The 20,895-nt window shown below is 40.5% G+C and overlaps 1 protein-coding gene and 1 pseudogene across 1 annotated transcript; both read left to right on the top strand.

Moving 5' to 3' along the window:
- The first annotated feature begins 250 nt into the window (after positions 1-250).
- Positions 251-5,821, top strand: LOC104414447 (protein NRT1/ PTR FAMILY 5.2). The gene is given in 6 exon segments (XM_010025568.3): positions 251-542; positions 2,502-2,718; positions 3,894-4,213; positions 4,215-4,457; positions 4,561-5,156; positions 5,159-5,821. Coding segments are annotated over 6 exon segments (1,680 nt in total). The 5' UTR covers positions 251-516; the 3' UTR covers positions 5,437-5,821.
- A 2,129-nt stretch (positions 5,822-7,950) lies between these two features.
- Positions 7,951-20,815, top strand: LOC120287236 (annotated as a pseudogene).
- The last annotated feature ends 80 nt before the right edge of the window (positions 20,816-20,895 follow it).

The raw sequence follows: 20,895 nt of genomic DNA, 5'->3' as shown, positions 1-20,895 counted from the left end.
TATCCTCGGCCACCCATGTGACAGTCAGATCCGCTAAACTCGTCCATAATAAAAATGGCCATTATCACATATTTAAGACTCACATCCGAGGTGACATCTCTTAAAGAACATAGGAAAAGTAAATTGCAAGAAGACGACAAAAGTAGAAGGTCGACATGGGGAGGGCGTTCATGACATTTCCAATCGGGATACCCTTTGATAATCGCGAACCGCGTGAGCCGTGTGAGGTGAGAGATGAGAAAAGTCAACCGAACCGGAGCGAGCGAGTGAGAGAGAGAGAGAGACTCGACTCTGTGGAGGGCTCTATAAAAGGGTCGCTTTAGCGTTGCGAAGCGCTTGGCAGAAGATAGCTTTTAGTGCAGAAGAGCTTGTACTGTGCAACACCCAGAGAAACACAAACTCATATCTTTATACACAAAAGAAAATGTCACTGGTAGAAGAAGGAGCTGATGATTACACCCAAGATGGGACCGTTGATCTCCGAGGAAATCCTGTCCGTCGGTCGAAGCGCGGCGGATGGACCGCCTGCTCCTTCGTCGTTGGTACTCTCTCTCTCTCTCTCTCTCTCCGTGCGCATATTACAAGTGAATGATGGGAAGCCTGTGTTCGAGGGTTGAGAGTTCTTGTTTTCTTGCGCTTGCTGATGTGCTTCTTTTTGGGGTGTGTTGATTGGTTAAGATGCATCGTCATGCTCTTCCACATATTTTGGAACTGCTTTTTTGCTTTTGATTTTCTTTCCTGGACTTTCTTGATGATTGAGTCGTGCACCTTGCAAATTTGCAATGAGTGAATGCCGCGTGTTGGGTTTTCAGCGCAGCTGGAAAGTTAAACCTAACCGACAAGCACTATTATTATCATTGAATTGCGAAATACAGACATGATAATAGACGGCTGAGGTAATAATTTCTTTCTTCAACTTGTTGCTTTGGAGGTTGTGCCTCGCGCTTTTCTATCCCTCTCTCTGTCCATCCTTTCCCGGTGTGCTCTCCTCGGCATGTTGTAGAATACTTCATTTGCGTTATCAATAGTTCAAATTTAACCTTTAGTTTCATGGAAGAGAACTGTGCATAAAGACCAATGTTCGCGCAGAAAAAGGAAAAAGCGTATGAACAATAATACACTGAAAAAATTCAATTGCAGTCGCAAAATACCCATTGGATGTGGACCATTCGCATTTTTGGAGGACCCCGATGTGGACCCGCAAAAATACGATTGACTTCCATTCAGATAATTAGGATCGTGCAGACATCGCTCCTTCCAAAGTGGGTGTAAAGATTGAGTGAAAGCAACTATATATGAGAAGTCTCTTCTCCATGGCTTTAAGACTCTGCAGAAGAAGTAGGTTGAGCTACAAAATACACTATAAAGACAATTTTCCAATTTTCTGATAGGGTACCAGTGGCCATTATTATTCTCCAAAAAAGTAAACAAGATCTGCCCCATAAATAGTTGGTTGGCTGGCATATCTTCATATTCAATCTGCAATTCAATTTTTCAACCTACTGAAAGTACTTTGGCATTTACAAAGTCATCCTTAAATCCCATTATTGTGAATCTAGGATATGCTACTTTTTACTATCCATGACAGTGGTAATCAGAATGATACCACCATAAATTCGCTAGGGCATCATCACTCCACTGTCTTGAAAGTCAAGAAAGATGAGAAGCTTCCATTTGCTTTGGATTTATTTTTTTATCTAAAGTAAGTACGAAACTCGAACCGAAAACTTTGACTTCCTCTTGGGAAAATTCTACACTAGAGAGTTCATGACCGGTCGAGATATATGCAGAAGATACTGAGGAGAGCCAGTAATACCTTCTCCCAAATAGAATAATCAAACCACAGATAGGCGCATTTGTCACATCTTTTCTGTCCCCAATTTTCCAGCTTTCAGTCTTAATCTTGAACAGCGAAAAAGCTAGCTGCCTAACACTAACTCCAAATCGAATATATTAAAAAAGAAAAGAAAAACACTAACTCCAATCATAAAAGAAGAAATCCGAACCATATATTATGGCCCCATTTCTTCCAAGATTCCTTTCTGATAATTCATGTTCATTGCGACAATCTCCTTTGTCATTTTGTCCATTGATCCACGCAAGCTGCCCGTTGTGTACCTCTTACTTTCCTCCCTTCAATTTTCCATGATTTTATTGGTCCTTTTATTACACTTAAACATATTATTAAGCAAGTCGATTTCAATTAAATCCACTGATCATGCAAGCCCGCATGATGTCGTGTTGATGATCGTTTTTTCGTCTTGCCATATTCTTCGACTCTATCTGAACAAAAAAAAAATGAGCGAAAAATCGATAATCCTATGCATATTATCCTGGAGCAGTAGTGCACAGCGGATATAGCCTGGCCGCAATTATCCAATTTGGCTTGTTTTATGATATATATATATATATATATATATATATATATATATATATATATATATTGGTTGGCTTCGATAGTCTTTGCGTTGACTGTTGACTGTTGACTAAATTGGGTGTAGTGTACGAAGTCTTCGAGAGGATGGCGTACTATGGAATCTCGTCCAACCTCGTGCTCTACATGACCAAGAAGTTACACCAAGGCACGGTCAAGTCGTCCAACAACGTTACCAATTGGGTCGGCACCATCTGGATCACCCTGTCCTGGGCGCGTACATCGCGGACGCCCATCTCGGCCGCTATTGGACCTTCATCGTCGCGTCCGCCATCTATCTCGCGGTATGTGCCACCCACTTCTCCGTTGGAGTGGGGAAAACTTTTACGGTCATTATCAGACTCGGCAATAACCTTTTTAATGTTCCCATATGGAGAGTCGATATTGGATTGACATGTGGAAATCGTGCTAAGCCGGCCTGAATTTTGTCCTTTGAAAAAACAAAGGATATAATCAGAGTCGAGTCGATACAATTTAATTAATACTTGAGCTCGAATCCGCTCGATTGCACCTTGGTGGATGCAAAATCGGAGCTTGATTCGTCTAGTTCGAGATCGGCTTGAGCTCGAATTTTGAATTCTTAAAATATAATATGAATCTTTTAAAGCTATATCAGTTGATTATTCATAATATTCATATGCATGAGGGATTAATTTAATTTATCAACAGATTTATGAGTGCTGTCGACAGATTCCATGCTAGTCGGCATCTCGTTAAACACGAGGGATTCCCTTTGTGCAAATTAAAATTTAACTTTGATTCTTCTAAGCTATATGCTATAATTGTAGTAGTTTTGGGTTGTACATAAGATCCAATTCCTCGTGCTCCATTTGAACTCGAGGACAATTTTGTGTTCATTTGCCGACCAAAGACTTTTCCAATTTCTAAATCCACGTGATTCGAAAAGTCCAAGGTAGAGAGAGAATAATTTTCCGTGAAGGGCTCAAAATGTTTTGAAAAAATCCTATACTGCTCGATATATTAATAATAATTAATGAATAAAATTGGACCACCGTTTCGAAGGTCTGACCGCTCTCAAAACGGAGGTTGTCGCCATGTTCCTCAGTCGTCCATGCTTATCCAGGTTGAAACCAACGGGTTCAGTCATCTAGTCAACTATTCCATCGCATACTTCCAAGAGAATATATGTTAGAATACTGTTTTGTCTGTATCAGGACGTAAAAAATCATGGGGGATTTCGAAAATCGGGAAGTTTAAAACTGAATTACACATAAACTAGAGATACTAAAGTCTATAGATTAAATTTAAATGCACAATTAAAATTCACCATGTTATTTATTAAATGTAAATGCGATGTTAAATATAAGAACATTGCTCACCAATAGGTAACGAGCGATGTGTTTGCCTAATTGAAAAGAGATCGACTTGTTCTCGTGCAAAAGATACTCTTTTTCGTCATGGATTGAATTATTGAGCATGTCTAGCTTACTTCATCCAGGGCATGTTGGTGTTGACCATGGCCGTCTCGCTTCCCGGCCTCAAGCCGCCTCACTGCTCAGAGGCGAACGTCGACAATTGCAAGAAGGCCTCCACGTTGCAGCTTGCTGTCTTTTTCGGCGCGCTGTACACGCTGGCGATCGGCACTGGCGGGACCAAGCCCAACATCTCGACGATCGGCGCGGACCAGTTCGACGACTTTCACCCGAAGGAGAAGGCCCACAAGCTCTCCTTCTTCAACTGGTGGATGTTCAGCATCTTCTTTGGGACCCTCTTTGCCAACACCATCCTCGTGTATATACAGGACAATGTAGGCTGGGCTCGGGTATGGGCTCCCCACCCTCGGGCTCGCGATCTCAATCGGGATCTTCCTCGCAGGGACCCGTTATTACCGGCACCGGGTGCCTGCGGGCAGCCCGTTCACAAGGATGGCCCGGGTTATCGTGGCTGCCGTGAGGAAGTGGAGGGTGCGGGTCCCGAGCGATGCGAAGGAGCTTTATGAGCTCGACTTGCATGAGTATACAAAGAAGGGGAAATTTAGGATTGACTCAACACCAACCTTGAGGTAGTAATTTGCATCAATCTCCACTTCTTCTGTGTCTCAATCTGAAATACATAAGCTCTCGAGTTAACATTTTGATAAACTGTGTGATTCACTCTCCATGCAGATTCTTGAACAAAGCATGCGTCCAAACCGGTACGACTTCTCCGTGGAAGCTATGCTCGGTCACCCAAGTCGAGGAAACAAAACAAATGCTGCGGATGATCCCTATCCTGATCGCGACTTTCGTCCCAAGCTGCATGATGGCTCAAATCAATACCCTCTTCGTCAAGCAAGGGACTACCTTAGATAGAAGCATCGGCAGCTTCAAGATCCCCGCAGCGAGTCTATCTGGATTCGTGACCATCTCGATGCTCGTCTCTGTTGTGTTGTACGACCGCTTTTTCGTCAAGATCATGCAAAGATGGACCAAGAACCCGAGAGGCGTCAGTCTTCTCCAACGGATGGGGATCGGCCTCATCTTTCACATCGTGATCATGACTGTGGCGTCCTTCACCGAGAGATGGAGGCTCCGAGTGGCTAGGGAGCACAATTTGGTTGAATCGGGAGGACAAATCCCAATGACGATCTTCATTCTGCTTCCTCAATTCGTGCTCATGGGAACGGCTGATGCATTCCTGGAAGTAGCAAAGATCGAGTTCTTCTATGACCAAGCGCCGGAGAGCATGAAGAGCTTGGGCACGTCTTATTCAATGACCACTTTGGGGTCGGGAACTTCCTTAGCAGCTTCTGCCTATCCACCGTCGCAGATATCACTGAGAGGCACGGCCACCATGGGTGGATACTAAACAACCTGAATGCATCGCACCTCGACTATTACTATGCCTTCTTTGTGGTGCTCAACATCCTGAATTTTGCGTTCTTCCTGTTCGTGGCGAAACTCTATGTGTATCGTGCCGAGGTCTCAGATTCGATGGTGGTGCTTAAGGAAGAATTGAAAGGGCTGGAGAAGGTACATAACCAGGAAGTGCCGGTGACATAACTCTGTGGTAGGTAAAATGCCGCCGCTAAAGATGACTGAAACAATGGTTTTCGTCTAAAGCTCTGCCTGGTGTATAATATCCAGCACTTGTATGGCTCTTGGCGTCATCGCTACGATGTGCAGCTTTACATTTATACGCAAATGATGATGATGGAGAAGATAATATTTATTCTCCTTGGAAAAAGATGAAGATACAATCTCTAGACAGTCCATTCACTGTACGGCTTTTTCTTTGCTAGTTTGCATGCCGTCGAGCCCAAAGGCGACATTCGAATGACAACTTTTGGTCCGCAATTGCTTTCAGTATCAGATGGTCAAAACTCTGGCAATTCGTTGTACAAGTTCAATCGTCGTAAATGTCAGTTAACGAGAAATGATTGATCCATCTTCACACAACTATTATGATAAAACAACAAACGAAATTGCATATGATGGATACTAAAATGCGAAACTCAGCTGCAAAGGCATTGACATCCTTGTACAAGGTTGGTTCAACAGAAGATTGACATCTTCAGGATGTTAGTCTCTTCAACGCCTTAAGATGCCTTGACTTGAATCTCCACTTTGTTGCGTGTGAAGACCACGACAAACAATGCTCACCTTCACCCTTGAATTCTTTCGTCAAACCAGACAATGAAGGTTGCCATCGGGACGGCGTTGGTGGTGAGATTCCTTCAGGAAGGTATTCACCAAAAAGCAGCACGGATTAGAGGCTGACCATTAATGCCATTTGTTGGGTTGATGCAATAGAAACTCGATGTATTCAGTTGGGAGATCATCAATATGGAGCCAAAATTCGAACTTGTCATATATAAGCAATTGGATCCACCTCTACTAAAAGGTTGAAGCTTGTGATGCAAACAAGATTATTGACTGCTTTACGCCATATCAATTTTTCGATGTAGGACTTTTTTTAACAAAACTCACACACACATCTCAACACCTTATGAGAAAATTCCTCCCAATGCAATCTCCAACAACAAGACACAATTCTCTATGAGTTCTCTATTTGGAGTTTTCAATTCAATGAATTTTTTTTCTCGAAGCATACATCTAACAACTATTAGAGAACAAAATAATAGGCAAATGTAGAAAGGAAAAATGTTATATATACGACAATTATACTATATGATGGTGAGACATGGAGAAGCTGGTTAATAAGGGTGCACATAATAATTATTTTATTTTTTGCCATATCTATTTTTATTTTTATTTTCAGAAAGAGGTTTAAAAAAGAAATTCATCTTGTCCATTGAATCACGCAAGCTGCCCGCTGTGTATTCTCACTTTCCTCCCTTCATTTTCCATGATTTTATTGGTCATTTATTACACTTAAACATAGTATTAAGTAAGCCGATTTCAATTGAATCCACTAGATCACGATAGCCTGCGTCATTTCATGTTTCTGATGATCATTTTTTCGTCTTGCTATTCTTTGACTCTGTCTGGACAAACTTTTTCTACCAAAAAAATCGATAATCCTATGCATATCATCCTTGAGCAGTAGTGCAGATCGGATAGAGCCTGGTCGCCATTATTCAATTTGGCTTGTTTTATTATATATAGGTTGGCTTCGTTGGTCTTTGCGTTGACTTGTTCATTGAATTGTGTGTAGTGTACGAAGTCTTCGAGAGGATGGCGTAATATGGAATCTCGTCCAACCTCGTGCTCTAAATGACCAAGAAGCTACACCAAGGCATGGTCAAGTCGGCCAACAACGTTACCAATTGGGTCGGCACTCAGACGTGGTGTGACCGACGATAAAATACCTTTTTTCCATTTGAAGGGGTTGCGATTGTGCTTGCCAGAAAGTTAGGTCATGCAATCCTGCCCCGATATGCCAAGTCCAAATAACTTAACAACGCACCCCTATAAAATCATTATGCAAGTGATGAACGGGCCAGCAACGTCTTCAGCTTGGGTAGAGTCCATAAAGGAGCGTTCAAAGTATATGCACGATTTTGAAATGATCCAACGCATCTTACATGGGCCAAAATGATCAACATGATTATTCATTAATTTAGAATTGAGCATAACCTATCAATGCCATGCCGAATGAGCAATGCACTTGTGATATTATTTATAAATAAGATTTGACATACAAATCCTCACGAATACTCATGTTGATCATTTCGGCTTATGTAAGATGCGCCCTTTGACAAATCTTATTTGTAATAATACTACAAAAAATGCATTGTTCATCCGCCGTGGCAGTGACAGGTTATGCCCAATTCTAAATTACCTTTAGGAAGCATAAAAAGACTGCTCGAAAGATTTTCCTTATTGACCGCAGGCTAATACCTATGTTAGAAATTTTAGGCATCAGATGATCTCTTCTTGACAATATCGAGAGGTCTTGGATTATAATTCCTGGGGAGGGTGGTTGTGTCATTTCCCGATCGGGATACCTTTGATAATTGCAAGCCGTGCGAGGTAAGAGATGGGGAAGTCAAATCAACTGGAGCGAACGAGCGAGCGAGCGAGAGAGACACTCGAATCTGCGGAGGGCTATAAAGGGGTGGCTTTGGGATTGCTAAGTTCTTCGCAGAAGATAGGTTTTAGTACAGAAGAGCTTGTACTGTGCAACAACCAGAGAAACACAAACTCGTATGTTATACATATAGAAAATGTCACTGGTGGAAGAAGGAGTTGATGATTACACCCAAGATGGGACTGTTGATCTCCGAGGGAATCCTGTCCTTCGGTCGAAGCGCGGCGGATGGACCGCCTGCTCCTTCGTCGTTGGTACTCTCTCTCTCTCTCTCTCTCTCTCTCTCTCTCTCTCTCTCTGCATATTAAATGGGAACAATAGGAAGTCTGTGTTCAAGGGTTGAAGAGAGTTCTTGTTTTCTTGCGCCTGCTGACGTGATTTTTTTGGGGGGTTGTCGATTGGTTGGGATGCATCATCATGCTCTTCCACATACTTTGGAGCTTCTTTTTCCCTTTTGATTTTCTTTCCTGGACTTTCTTGATGATTAAGTGGTGAACCTTGCAATGCATCATCATGCTCTTCCAATGCCTCCTGTTGGGTTTTGAGCGCAGCTGGAAAGTTAAATCTAACCGACAACCTCCCATTATCATCGTTGAATTGCGAAATACAGACATAAGCGGCTGAAGTAATACTTTCTTTCTTCATCTTGTTGCTTTGGCGGTTGTGCCTCGTGCTTGTTTGCTTCTCTCTCTCTCTCTCTGTCCATCCTTTGCTGGTGTGCTCTCCCTGGCATGTCGTAGAATACTTCATCTTGGTCATCAATATTTCAAATTTAAACTTAGTTTCGTGGAAGAGAACTGTGCATATATATGAAAGTTCGCGCAAAAAAAATGGAAAACGTGTGATCTCTAATATGACAGACAAATTCAATCGCAATTGAAACATACATACCGAATGTGGACCATTCGCATTTTTCCCGTGCCCCAATGTGGACCCATGAAAATATAATTGATGTCGATTAAGATACACAATAAAGACACTTTCCAATTTTCAGATAGGGTACCGGTGGCCATTATTATTCTCCAGAAAAGTAAACAATTTCTGCCCCATAAATAGTTAATTAGCTAGCATATCTTCATATTTAATTTCCAATTCAATTTTTTCAACCTACTGAAAGTACTTTGGCATCTACAAAGTCTAGAATATGCTACTTTGTACAATTATTGATAATTGTAATCAGAATGATACCACCATAAATTGGCTAGGGTATCATCATCCCACTGTCTTGAAAGTCAAGAAAGATGAGAAGCTTCCGTTTGCTTTGGATCCACATTTTTATCTAGAGTAAGTACAAAACTCGAACCTAAAACTTTTGACTTCCTCGTGAGAAAATTCTACCCTAGAGAGATCATAACCAGTCGAGATATATGCAGAAGATACTGAAGAGAGCCAATGATACCTTCTCCCAATAGAATAATCAACCACAAATTTGCCCATTTGTCATATCGTTTCTGTCCCTAATTTTCAGCTTTAGTCTTAATCCTAGACAGCGAAAAGGCTAGCTGGCGTTAACTTCTCCCCCCCACCCAAACCCTTGCCAAAAAAAAAAAAAGAAAACACTAACTCCAAATCATAAAGAAGAGATTCGAGGCATCTATTTGACCCCATTTTTTTCCAAGATTCCTCTCATAATGCATCTTCATAGCGACAGTCCTTTTTGTCATTTTGTCCATTAAATCACGCAAGCCCTGCTCCCCTTCATTCTCCATGACTTTATGGTCATTTATTACACTTAAACTTACAAAGTAAGTCGACTTCAATGAAATCCACCGGATCGCATGAGCTCATGTCGTATTTCTCTGATAATCATTTTTTAGTATTGCTATCTTTCGAATCTGTCTAAATAAACTTTTTTTAAGCGAAAAATCTAAAACCCTTTGTATATTATCCTTGAGCAGTCATGCAATTTGACTTGTTTTATAATATATATTATTTTGCTTCGTTAGTCTTTGCTTTGACTTGTTGACTGAATTGGAAGCAGTGTACGAAGTCTTCGAGCGAATGGCGTACCATGGAATCTCGTCCAACCTCGTGCTCTACATGACCAAGAAGCTCCACCAGGGCACGGTCAAGTCGGCCAACAACGTCACCAACTGGGTCGGCATGGTCTGGATCATGCCTGTCCTCGGCGCATACTTGGCGGACGCCCATCTTGGCCGATACTGGACTTTCGTCATCGCATCCGCCATCTATCTCATGGTATGTGCTATCCGCATTGCCATCGAAGCGTGTGGGGGAAACTTTTATAGTCATTGTCAAACCCCGCGATAACTTTCCTTTTAGTGTTCCTATGTAGAGAGTCGTCATCGAATTGAACATGTGAAAATCATGCTGAGCCGGCCTTAAATTCGTCCTTGAAAAAGCAAAGGATATAATTGGAGTCGACAAGAGGAAATTTAATTAACATCGAGCTTGAATCAGCTCGATTGTGCCCAGCCGGATGCACAATTGGAGCTTGATTCCTCTAATTCGAGATCAGCTGAAGCTTGAATTCAAATTCTGAAAATGCAATATGATCATGCGAAAACTATATTATAGCTATACATAATGTTCATATGTCATGCATATGTAGTTAGTACTTGAATCACTTAGTGTGCCTTTTGGTAATCATTTTATTCTTTGAAACAATTTTTGCTTGGAAATGCCTTTTTCATATTCTATTCCTTAGACGAGTTTTTGAGTATTTAAATGTATTTGTTAACTATATAAAATTTCTATTCCTATTATAGAAATGTCGTCTAGCAGGCCAATGCCAGCTTGATTCTGAAGTTGTTCTCAGAAATAAAGATTTTTTTTTTACAATTTTATTCTATTCCAAATCTATTTTCAGAAACAAAAGAGTTACCTAATAAATGTGTATTCTTTTATTTTTATTTTTTGAGGAACAACATAATATAATCTAGCACCGTTTGACCAATTACCAAATATGGCCTTGGTAAACTCAAGAACTATGGGCTTGAACCAAGTTTGACTAATCTATTACTTGAATATGAGTTGGTCAAGTGAAGCTTGGCTTTTTTTTTTTTTTTTTTCAAGATATACTAGTAGTAAAAATCGATCTTAGAAGTTTAGAGGAAGCACATAAATGATATAGTGTAAAAAAAAAAAAAAATTCTAGAATATACTTCACGGTTTGTCCTTTTGGAAAACTATATCAAATTTATTGTCGAGACGTGCCAATAAAACAAGATTAATTTAATTTATCAAGAGACTTAGGAGTGCTATTTATAGATTCCATCTAGTCAACAACTTGTCATACAAATTAAAATTTACCTTGATTCCCATTAGCTATATACTCTAATTGTAGTAGTTTGGGTTGTACATAAGATCCAATTCCTCATACTTCATATGGAACTCGAGGACAATCTTGTTTTTATCTGCCGATCAAGAATTTTCTAATTTCATGCCACACATGAATTTTAATGTTGAAGTTGTTGAAAAGAAGAAGAAATGTTTTGGGGGAATTAATACCTAACATTGTTTGTTGTAACCACAAAATTGATAAATTCGGGAAAATATAACATAAAGACACAATAATTGAAGGTTAGGTATGGATAACCTAATCTTCTTAAGGCACTTGATTCCTATCAATGGTGTTATGTAACTTTACAAATTATACCTCCCAATATAGAACACCTTGAACCTATTTGTGTCAATAGGATTTTGTTGAACACTTTTTGAGAGCGGTACACTTAGAGAAACTTGAAGAGAGGAGATGTAGGTGTTTTCGCTTCTTCTTGGAATGAAGAATTTCAAGTATATTCATAGAGTTTTAGAATTCATGTACAAAAGCAATACATGAACCATGAATTAAATGAAAGCAAGAATGTAGGAGATACATTAATTAAATAGAGATACATGAATTAATGAGATAGATGAATGGAGACAACATATCTTGTTTTTGCTCGCTTTCATTGATCCATTAACCCACCATAATTACAACAATCTCCCACGTTAATGAATCAACAAAATATTTTGACTCAAGAAATTCTAAATGTGCCTATGAAAATACACTGCATCAAGATAGGTAGCCTTTTGTTTTAAACCTTAGTTAGTGAAAGCACAATGGATATATTTAATTAGTTAGTGGACTAGGCCTTGAACAGCTAGTTGTTAGCATAAGCCCAGACAATAGATCTCACATAGAATATTTCCGAATCAAGATTAGTTCTTGGTTGCGTTCATTCTTTCAGCCCTGAATCTCTCAAAATTCATACTTGTTTTAAAAAATCTAGCCTCTAAATTTTTTTTATAGAATCGGTTAACTCCACGCATATAGGTGCATTTCTATTAAAGGTATCCTACCATACCTTACTAAGATATTGAAATCCAAGCTATAAGAATCATTAAATGCAAAAGCATGCCCTTAAAACTTTGTAGGAAGCATTGTTGCATAATAGGAGTGGGAGACAGTGCACTCACTAGAGTTTCCAAAATTTACGTTGTTATGTTGAACCTAGTCCATAGAATCTTCAATTGCTAGGTTAGGCTTCCACCTTGAAACCTCTTTATTGGGTTAAGGCTTTTAACCTCATTCCCCTTGATGCCTAGTTTACTTACTCTCTTGACAAATCTTTTCTTAGCAGATCTGCAATAATTTCCTTTAACTTCACAAAGTTCAAAAAAATTATTTTGTTTGAAAGCAACAGTCCTATAGTATTATATCTACAACAAATGTGTTTAGACTTATCATTATATGTCACATTTTGTGCCCTTGCAATTGTTGCATGATTGTCACAGTAAATGCATATTGGAGGCATAGGTTTTGGCTACAACGAAACATCCTTTAAAAATTAATAGCTTTGTCCAATGCAACAAACTCCGATTTCATTGTGGAGCACATTATTAGAGTTTGTTTTGTGGATTTCACAATACCGTGACACCTTTTTAACATAAAATATATCTGTTAGTTGATTCCAATTCATAGGAATCCAAAATCTAGTTGGCATTACAATAGCCTTCCAAAATAGCAGGATATTTGTCATATTGCAAGACATAGTGTTTGGTTCTTTGTAAATAACCCAACACTCTTAGAAGCACATTCTAATGCTCATGACCAGGATTACTTGTATACAGACAAATAACCCAACACTCTTAGAAGCACATTCTAATGCTCATGACCAGGATTACTTGTATACAGACTCACTTTTCTTACTAAGTGCACAATATCCAATCTAGTGTAGTTCATGATATATATAATGCTACCGATTACTGAGTACTCCAGCTGCTTGATAATGTTTCAGTATTCTTTCTCAAAGTTAGGAAAAGGATTATCTTCGTGTTTAATGCAAATCTTTAAATCTCTTAATTACCTTTTCAATGTAATAAGATTGTGTTAAATCTAAACCATTAAATTCCTTAGAATGTTGATGCTGAGTATAACATCTGCAATACCTAAGTCTTTCATCTCAAAGTTCTTCTTGAGAACACTCTTACTGATTTTGATAACTTCAGCATTATCTCTAAAAATTAGCAAATCATTGACATATAGACAAATAAGTATATATCATATTGACGTGGATTTAATGTGCACACATTTGTCATGCCCATTAATTATTTAGCCATTTTAGATCATCACACGGTCAAATTTCTCATGCGATTGTTTAGGAGTTTGTTTAAGACTACACAATGATTTGACAAGTTGAAACACTTTATGTTCTTGTCTTTTGACCTTAAATCCTTTAGGTTGTTCCATGTAAATCTCCTTGTCAAGATCACCATATAAGAATGTAGTTTTTGCATCCATATGATAGACCTGCAAGCAATCAACATCCTAATTGATGTTATTCTTGTTATAAATAAATAAGTATCAACGTAGTCTAGACATTCTCTTTGTCTAAACTCTTCAGTTACAAGCCGAGCTTTATACTTATCTATAGAACCATTAGCTTTATACTTCCTTCTGAAAATCCATTTACATTCAATTGGTTTATTTCTTGATGGAAGATCAACCGATTCCCAAGTGTGATTACTTATGATAGAATCAATCTAATTATCAATAGCTTCTTTCTAGTAAGGTGCATTTGGAGTTGATATTGCCTCTTAAAACATTTTAGGCTCGTATTCTAACATGTACGTTAGAAAATCAGATCTAAAAGATTAATCAATCCATGACCTCTTGCTCCTTTGAAGATTGGCTTCATTGGTCTCAACTTTATCATTCTTAGATTCTAATTCTCTAAATCTCTTCTAAGAAGGTCCACCTTAATTTCTTTTCATAGGATATATATTCTCAAAGAATTAAGTATGCCTTGATTCTAGGATAATATTTGCATGAATTTCCTCATTTTCAGATTTGTGAACAAAAAATTTGTATGTGCTATTATTTTGAGCATAGTCAATAAATATGCAATCGATCGTTTTAGGTCCTTACCGAGTTTGTTTCAGAGGAAAAATCGCTACTTTTGCTAGGCACCCCATACTTTCAAAAAATTATACGTTGACAACCTTCCATTCCATAACTCATATAGAGTCTTACATATTTTCTTGTGGGGTACTTTATTATGAATAGAGTTTGTAGTTAAAATTACCTCCCACCCCCCACAAATTTTAAGGTAAACCCAAACTCAAGAGTATGGCGTTAGCCATCTCTTTTAGAATTCTATTCTTTCGTTCAATAATTCTATTTTACTATGGAGTGTACGGTGTAGTTGTTTAGAGAATTATCCCCAAACTACCACACAACTCATTTAAGCTGGAAGAACTATATTATCCTCCTTATTAAACCTAAACAATTTGATTCATCTATCAAGTTGGTTCTCATCCTCGTTTTTATACTTGACTATGCTTATTGACTCATCTTTCCTAGTCAATAGATAAAATAACAAAATCGAGTACAATCATCTACAAAAGTAATGAAGTACTTGTTTTGACCTCTACTTTCTACAAACTTTAAATCACATAACTCGTTATTGATTAATTGTAGAGGTTCACTTCTTTCAATAGATTCGAAAGATTTCTTAGCAAATTGAGCCTCAACACAAGTCTCACACTTGTAATGGGCATCCAGCTCAAACATTGGAATTTGTCCCAAGTTTGTTATCTTTTTTATTATAGCATAGTTTACGTGTCCTAAGCTACCATGACATAGATTAGGAGAGACAATAGTATAAACTGAAGACTTCTCTTTATTACTAGCCTTTGGGTACAAGAATTTCGAGTTTACATGAATGACAATTACATTCGCTTTGACTAGGTCATTGAACAAATACCATTTTCCCACATACATTTCACCCCTTGAAAAGTGCAAAATTGTTAGATTCAAACACAAATTTGAAAATCTTCTTGATAAGTATGGGGCTAGAAATGAAATTTATAAGGATCTCCAATACACACATCATATTTAGCAATGTGATTTCTTCGTTAGAGGTGAACGTCAAATTCACCTTTCCTCAGCCGGCAATATTTGCTAATGTAGAATTAGCCACATAGAGCTTCTCTTTTCCCTTAGTCTTCTTGTAAGACAAGAACATGTTTATTCACATAAATATGATTTGTGGCACCAATGTCTAATCACCAATCGGCATTGTTTGACACAAAGAATACCTTAGACATCACCACAATAGTCATTCTCTCATCTTCTTATTGTTGCCAATACTTAAAGCCCACATCGGTGAATTCTTTGGTTTCACCGAAGGTAATACCATCAAACTAGGCAAAGCCTATTAAACCATCCTTCCATAAATTGGACCATATGTGTGATATCCGGATTTCGCCAGACCTTGAATATGTAGTGATCCGTGACGGATTGACGAGTTTGTCGTTGGACTATGTTGATGGCACCACTTGCAGCTGCCATTTCATCACTATCATTACCAGACCCAAACGTCACATTTTGCGATGATCTTACGACGTACCCTCATAATCACGTCTTTTCCATGTTGAGACGATCTGATCATTGCATAACTTATCGTCTCATTGAAAATTTTCTTATGTAATACCACCTGCGAGACCGAGGTTCATCCCAAATGACACGTCGCCAAGCTGTCTCTCATGCCGATTTCCGCTGTCTGTTATGCGTGCGTGCACAAGGCAAGGGGGACCGAAAATTTTCAGTCCATGCTCATGCGGGAACGAAGCATGAGGGAATTGTTGACCATGCAGCCACGTCTCCTCTCTCTCTCCCTAGGTGGCCAGCGGATGAAGACTCTCACATGCAGGGGACACGTTCTCGCATGCAGGGACTGGACGTGGAGCTGTCTTCATTTCCTGCTGCCATCGAACGCATGTCTGTTGACTCATGGAGTCAACAAGCAGGGACGCTGCCTTCTTCTCCGTTCGGTGAAGGCCAAAGTTGTCTGCATTTTACAATTTCCCTGCCCATTAACGACGGCAGCGAATCTTTAGCCAAACCTTCTATAGCTGGGCTTGTCCATTCTTGCTCATCGTTATTCATCGTTACTGACGCCGCACGTTATCTTCATCGCTGGCTCACTGTGCCATAGCTAGGCTTTACTGACGCCGCACGTCATCTTCATCGCTGGCTCACTGTGCCATAGCTAGCCACCAGCCGTGTCCCCGCTCTGTCGTTGCGCCGCCCAGCTCACCCAACTACGCCCGTAGCCCGTAGCTCATGGTTTACCTTGCCGCCGACGCCGCCGGACTTGAGGCAAATCGATATCTACTAACCTATACAACATGAACTCCATCGTCGTATAATCAACTCATCGATGTGTTGATTTCAATATTTCAAGAAATGTTTATGGTTTTGATGAAAATTACATCTCAAGTTTTGAAATGTGAAAATATTTTAAGTCTATGCCTGTAACTTTTCCGGAAAATGATAGGGGTGGAACGATACAATTTAATCTTGATCCATCTTGGTATTTGAACTCTAGATTTCATGAAAGGTTTGTTGTCCCACATTCGGTACACCTTTAAAATTTTCAAAATAGTTTGCATATAAAATCTTAGAGCTTTGAAAACACCAAGAATCAATACATACAGAGGTCCCTAATTTGAACTCAACCATAACAGATGTGAAATCCTTCCTCACGTAGCTCATAATCAATTCAACGACCTCTAAGTTCACAATTTGGCATGAGTACTCTAAAATAACGTTAGTTTATGGGATGCATTTCACCAAGCGATGATGGAGTTCACGTTGTATAGGTTAGTAGATATCGACTTGCTTCAAGTCCGGCGGCGTCGACGGCGAGGTAAACCGTGAGCTACGGGCTGCAGGTGCGGTTGAGGCGAGCTGGGTGGCGCAACGGCAGAGCACGACTGGTGGCTAGCTATAGCACGGTGAGATAGTGATGGAGATAGCGTGCAACGTCCGTGATGATGAGCAAGAAGGGACAAGCCAAGTTATGGAAGAGTTTTGGCTGAAGATTTGCTGCCATCGTTGGGCAGGGAAATTGTAAAATGCAGAGAACTTTGGCCTTCACCGAATGGAGAAGAAGGCAGCGTCTCCTCTTTTTGCTGTTGACTCCACGAGTCAACAACATGCATTCGATGGCAGCAGGAAATGAAGACAGCTCCCACGTCCAGCCCCTGCATGCAAGAACGTGTCCCCTTGCATGTGAGAGTCTTCATCCGCTGGCCACCTAGGGAGAGAGAGAGGAGACGTGGCTGTATGGTCAACAATTCCCTCTTGGTTGACCGGCTAAACAAGGAGGAAGGCGTGGCCGGGGATGCTTCGTTCCTGCATGAGCATAGACTGAAAATTTTCGGTCCCCCTTGCCTTGTGCACGCACGCATAAGAGACGGCGGAAATCCGCATGAGAGACAGCTTGGCGACGTGTCATTTGGGATGAACCTTGTTGTCGCGGGTGGTGTTACGTAAGAAAATTTTCAATGAGACAATAAGTTATGCGATGATTGGATCGTCTCGATGTGGCAAAGCCGTGACTATAAGGGTACATCGTAAGATCATCACAAAACGTGACATCTGGGTCAAGTAATGGCAGTGATGAAATGGCCGCAAGTGGTGCCATCAACATAGTCCAACGACAAACTCGTTGATCCATCACGGACCGCTACATATTCAAGGTTCGGCGAAATCCATATATTACAATATGCCATTTGGCTTGTATTATTTTGAAAAAGTCCTTGGTATATCAATTTAGCAACTTATATCCATACCACTATAAATGGCTTCAGCTCGAAGACTTGCAGCATTTGTTGTCACAACGCTAGGCCACGAGGTTCAAACCTTAGTGGTCAAAGCGACCACATGAACATCGCTAGAAACATTTCAGACATCATTGGATACTTCGTTATTATTTGCTATCTCGATTTTTTGATAAACCCAACAAATAGTAAGAAATGCTAATCACCTTAAAAGAAATTCGATTAGTTATAACTCACCTCCAATTATTATTTTTTATTATCACTTTTTTGAATTTATCAATTTTCTGCTTACAATAAACAATATTATGTATTCTTCCCCCAATTTGTTTTTGTTCTTTTTGTTCATCTCAGTATGTTCAACAATTAATCCACGTGATCTGAAAAGTCCACGGCTGAGAAAAGAGAATAATTTTCCGTGAAGGGCTCAAATTGCTTCTGAAAAATTGTGTAGTGCTAAATAAATTAATAATAAGTAATGAATAAAGAAGACAAATCGGACCGCCGTTTTGAAGGTCTGAACCCTCTCAAATCTGAGGTTGTCAGCATGTTCCTCGGTCGTCCATGCTTATCCTAGTAGAGCCAACCTGGTTCAGTCATCTAGTCAATTATTCCATCGCATACTTCCCAGAGAATACGTGTTAGAATGCTGTTTTGTCTATTTTAGGATGTAAAGAATCACGGACGATTTACAAAATTGGGAAGTTTAAAACTGAATTATACAATTAGTAACTGACTAATACAACAAAATATGCACTAGCTACAGATACTAAAGGCTATAGATTAAATTTAAACATCCAATTAAAATTCACCATGTTATTTATTAAATGTAAATTCAATCTTAAATATAAGAACAGTGCTCATAATAGGAAACAAGCAATGTGTTTACTTTTTCTTTTCACCATGTTATTTATTTAACATAAATTCTATGTACATGAAACAAGCAATGTATTCATATTTTTTTGTTTTTTAAGTCGGTTTTACACTATTCACATTCTAACTCTCACTTTCAAACTTTTACTTTGCTTTTATGTAAAGCGTGAGAGTCAAAATCCAAATCTAAAGCTAAATCATCCCCATCTCAATTCCCTAAAAATGTGGGTATTCGAATCACTTATCTCCTCTTTCTCACGTGAGAAGGGTAGAATCCAGTGGTGAGCAATGTGTTCACTTAATTGAGAAGCAATTCAATTGCTCCTAGTGCAAAAGATACTCATTTTTTGTAGCGGACGAGATGATTAAGCACGTCTAGCTTACTTCACGCAGGGCATGTCCATGTTGACCCTGGCCGTCTCGCTTCCCACCTCAAGCCGCCTCACTGCTCGGAAGCAAATGTCAACAATTGCCAGAAGGCCTCCACGTTGCAGCTCGCCGTCTTCTACGGTGCGCTGTACACGCTGGCGGTCGGGACCGGTGGGACCAAGCCCAACATCTCAACGATCGGCGCGGACCAGTTTGACGACTTCGACCCGAAGGAGAAGGCCCACAAGCTCTCCTTCTTCAACTGGTGGATGTTTAGCATCTTCTTCGGGACCCTCTTTGCCAACACCGTTCTCGTGTATATTCAGGACAATGTGGGCTGGGCTCTCGGGTACGGGATCCCCACCCTCGGGCTCGCAATCTCGATCGCGATCTTCCTCGCAGGGACCCCTTATTACCGGCACCGGGTGCCTGCAGGCAGCCCGTTCACGAGGATGGCCCGAGTCATCGTGGCCGCCGGGAGGAAGTGGAGGGTGCGGGTCCCGAGTGATCCGAAGGTGCTTCATGAGCTTGACCCGCAAGAGTATGCCAAGAAGGGGAAATTCAGGATCGACTCGACACCAACCTTGAGGTAATAATTTGCATCAACTTCCACTTCGTCTGTGTTCCAATCTGAAATATTGATACATCAGCTGCCGGGTTAATCTTTTGATAAACTGTGTGACTCACTCTCCATGCAGATTCTTGAACAAAGCATGCGTCCAAACCGGTACGACTTCTCCGTGGAAGCTATGCTCGGTCACCCAAGTTGAGGAGACGAAACAAAAGCTGCGGATGATCCCGATCCTGATCGCGACTTTCGTCCCGAGCTGCATGGTGGCTCAAATCGATACCCTCTTCGTCAAGCAAGGAACTACCTTAGATAGAAGCATCGGCAGCTTCAAGATCCCCCCGGCGAGTCTCTCTGGATTTGTGACTATCTCGCTGCTCGTGTCTGTCGTGTTATATGACCGCTTCTTCGTCAAGATCATGAAAAGATGGACCAAGAACGTGAGAGGCATTAGTCTTCTCCACCGGATGGGGATCGGCCTCATCCTCCACATCGTGATCATGATGGTGGCGTCCTTCACCGAGAGATGGAGGCTCCGAGTGGCTAGGGAGCACAAGTTGGTTGAATCGGGGGGACAAATCCCACTGACGATCTTCATTCTGCTTCCTCAATTCGTGCTCATGGGAACGGCCGATGCCTTCCTGGAAGTAGCGAAGATCGAGTTCTTCTACGACCAAGCGCCAGAGAGCATGAAGAGCTTGGGCACGTCTTATGCAATGGCCACTTCGGGGGTCGGGAACTTCCTCAGTAGCTTCCTCCTATCCACAGTCGCGCGCATCACCAAGAGGCACGGCCACCATGGGTGGATACTAAACAACCTGAATGCGTCGCACCTGGACTATTACTATGCCTTCTTCGGGGTGCTCAACGTCCTGAATTTTGTGTTCTTCCTGTTCGTGGCAAAACTCTATGTGTATCGTGCCGAGGTCTCGGATTCAATGGTGGTGCTCAAGGAAGAATTGAAAGGGCTGGAGAAGGTACATAACCAGGAAGCGCGGGTGACATAACTCTGTGATAGGTAAAATGCCGTGGCTAAAGATGACTCTGAAACAATGCTTACAGCCTAAGCTCTACGTGTAAAATATCC

This window comes from Eucalyptus grandis, chromosome 8, assembly GCF_016545825.1.
Source record: "Eucalyptus grandis isolate ANBG69807.140 chromosome 8, ASM1654582v1, whole genome shotgun sequence".
Lineage (NCBI taxonomy): Eukaryota > Viridiplantae > Streptophyta > Magnoliopsida > Myrtales > Myrtaceae > Eucalyptus > Eucalyptus grandis.
The sequence above is the reverse complement of the archived record's forward strand: the minus strand, read 5'-3'. Positions and strand labels throughout refer to the sequence as shown.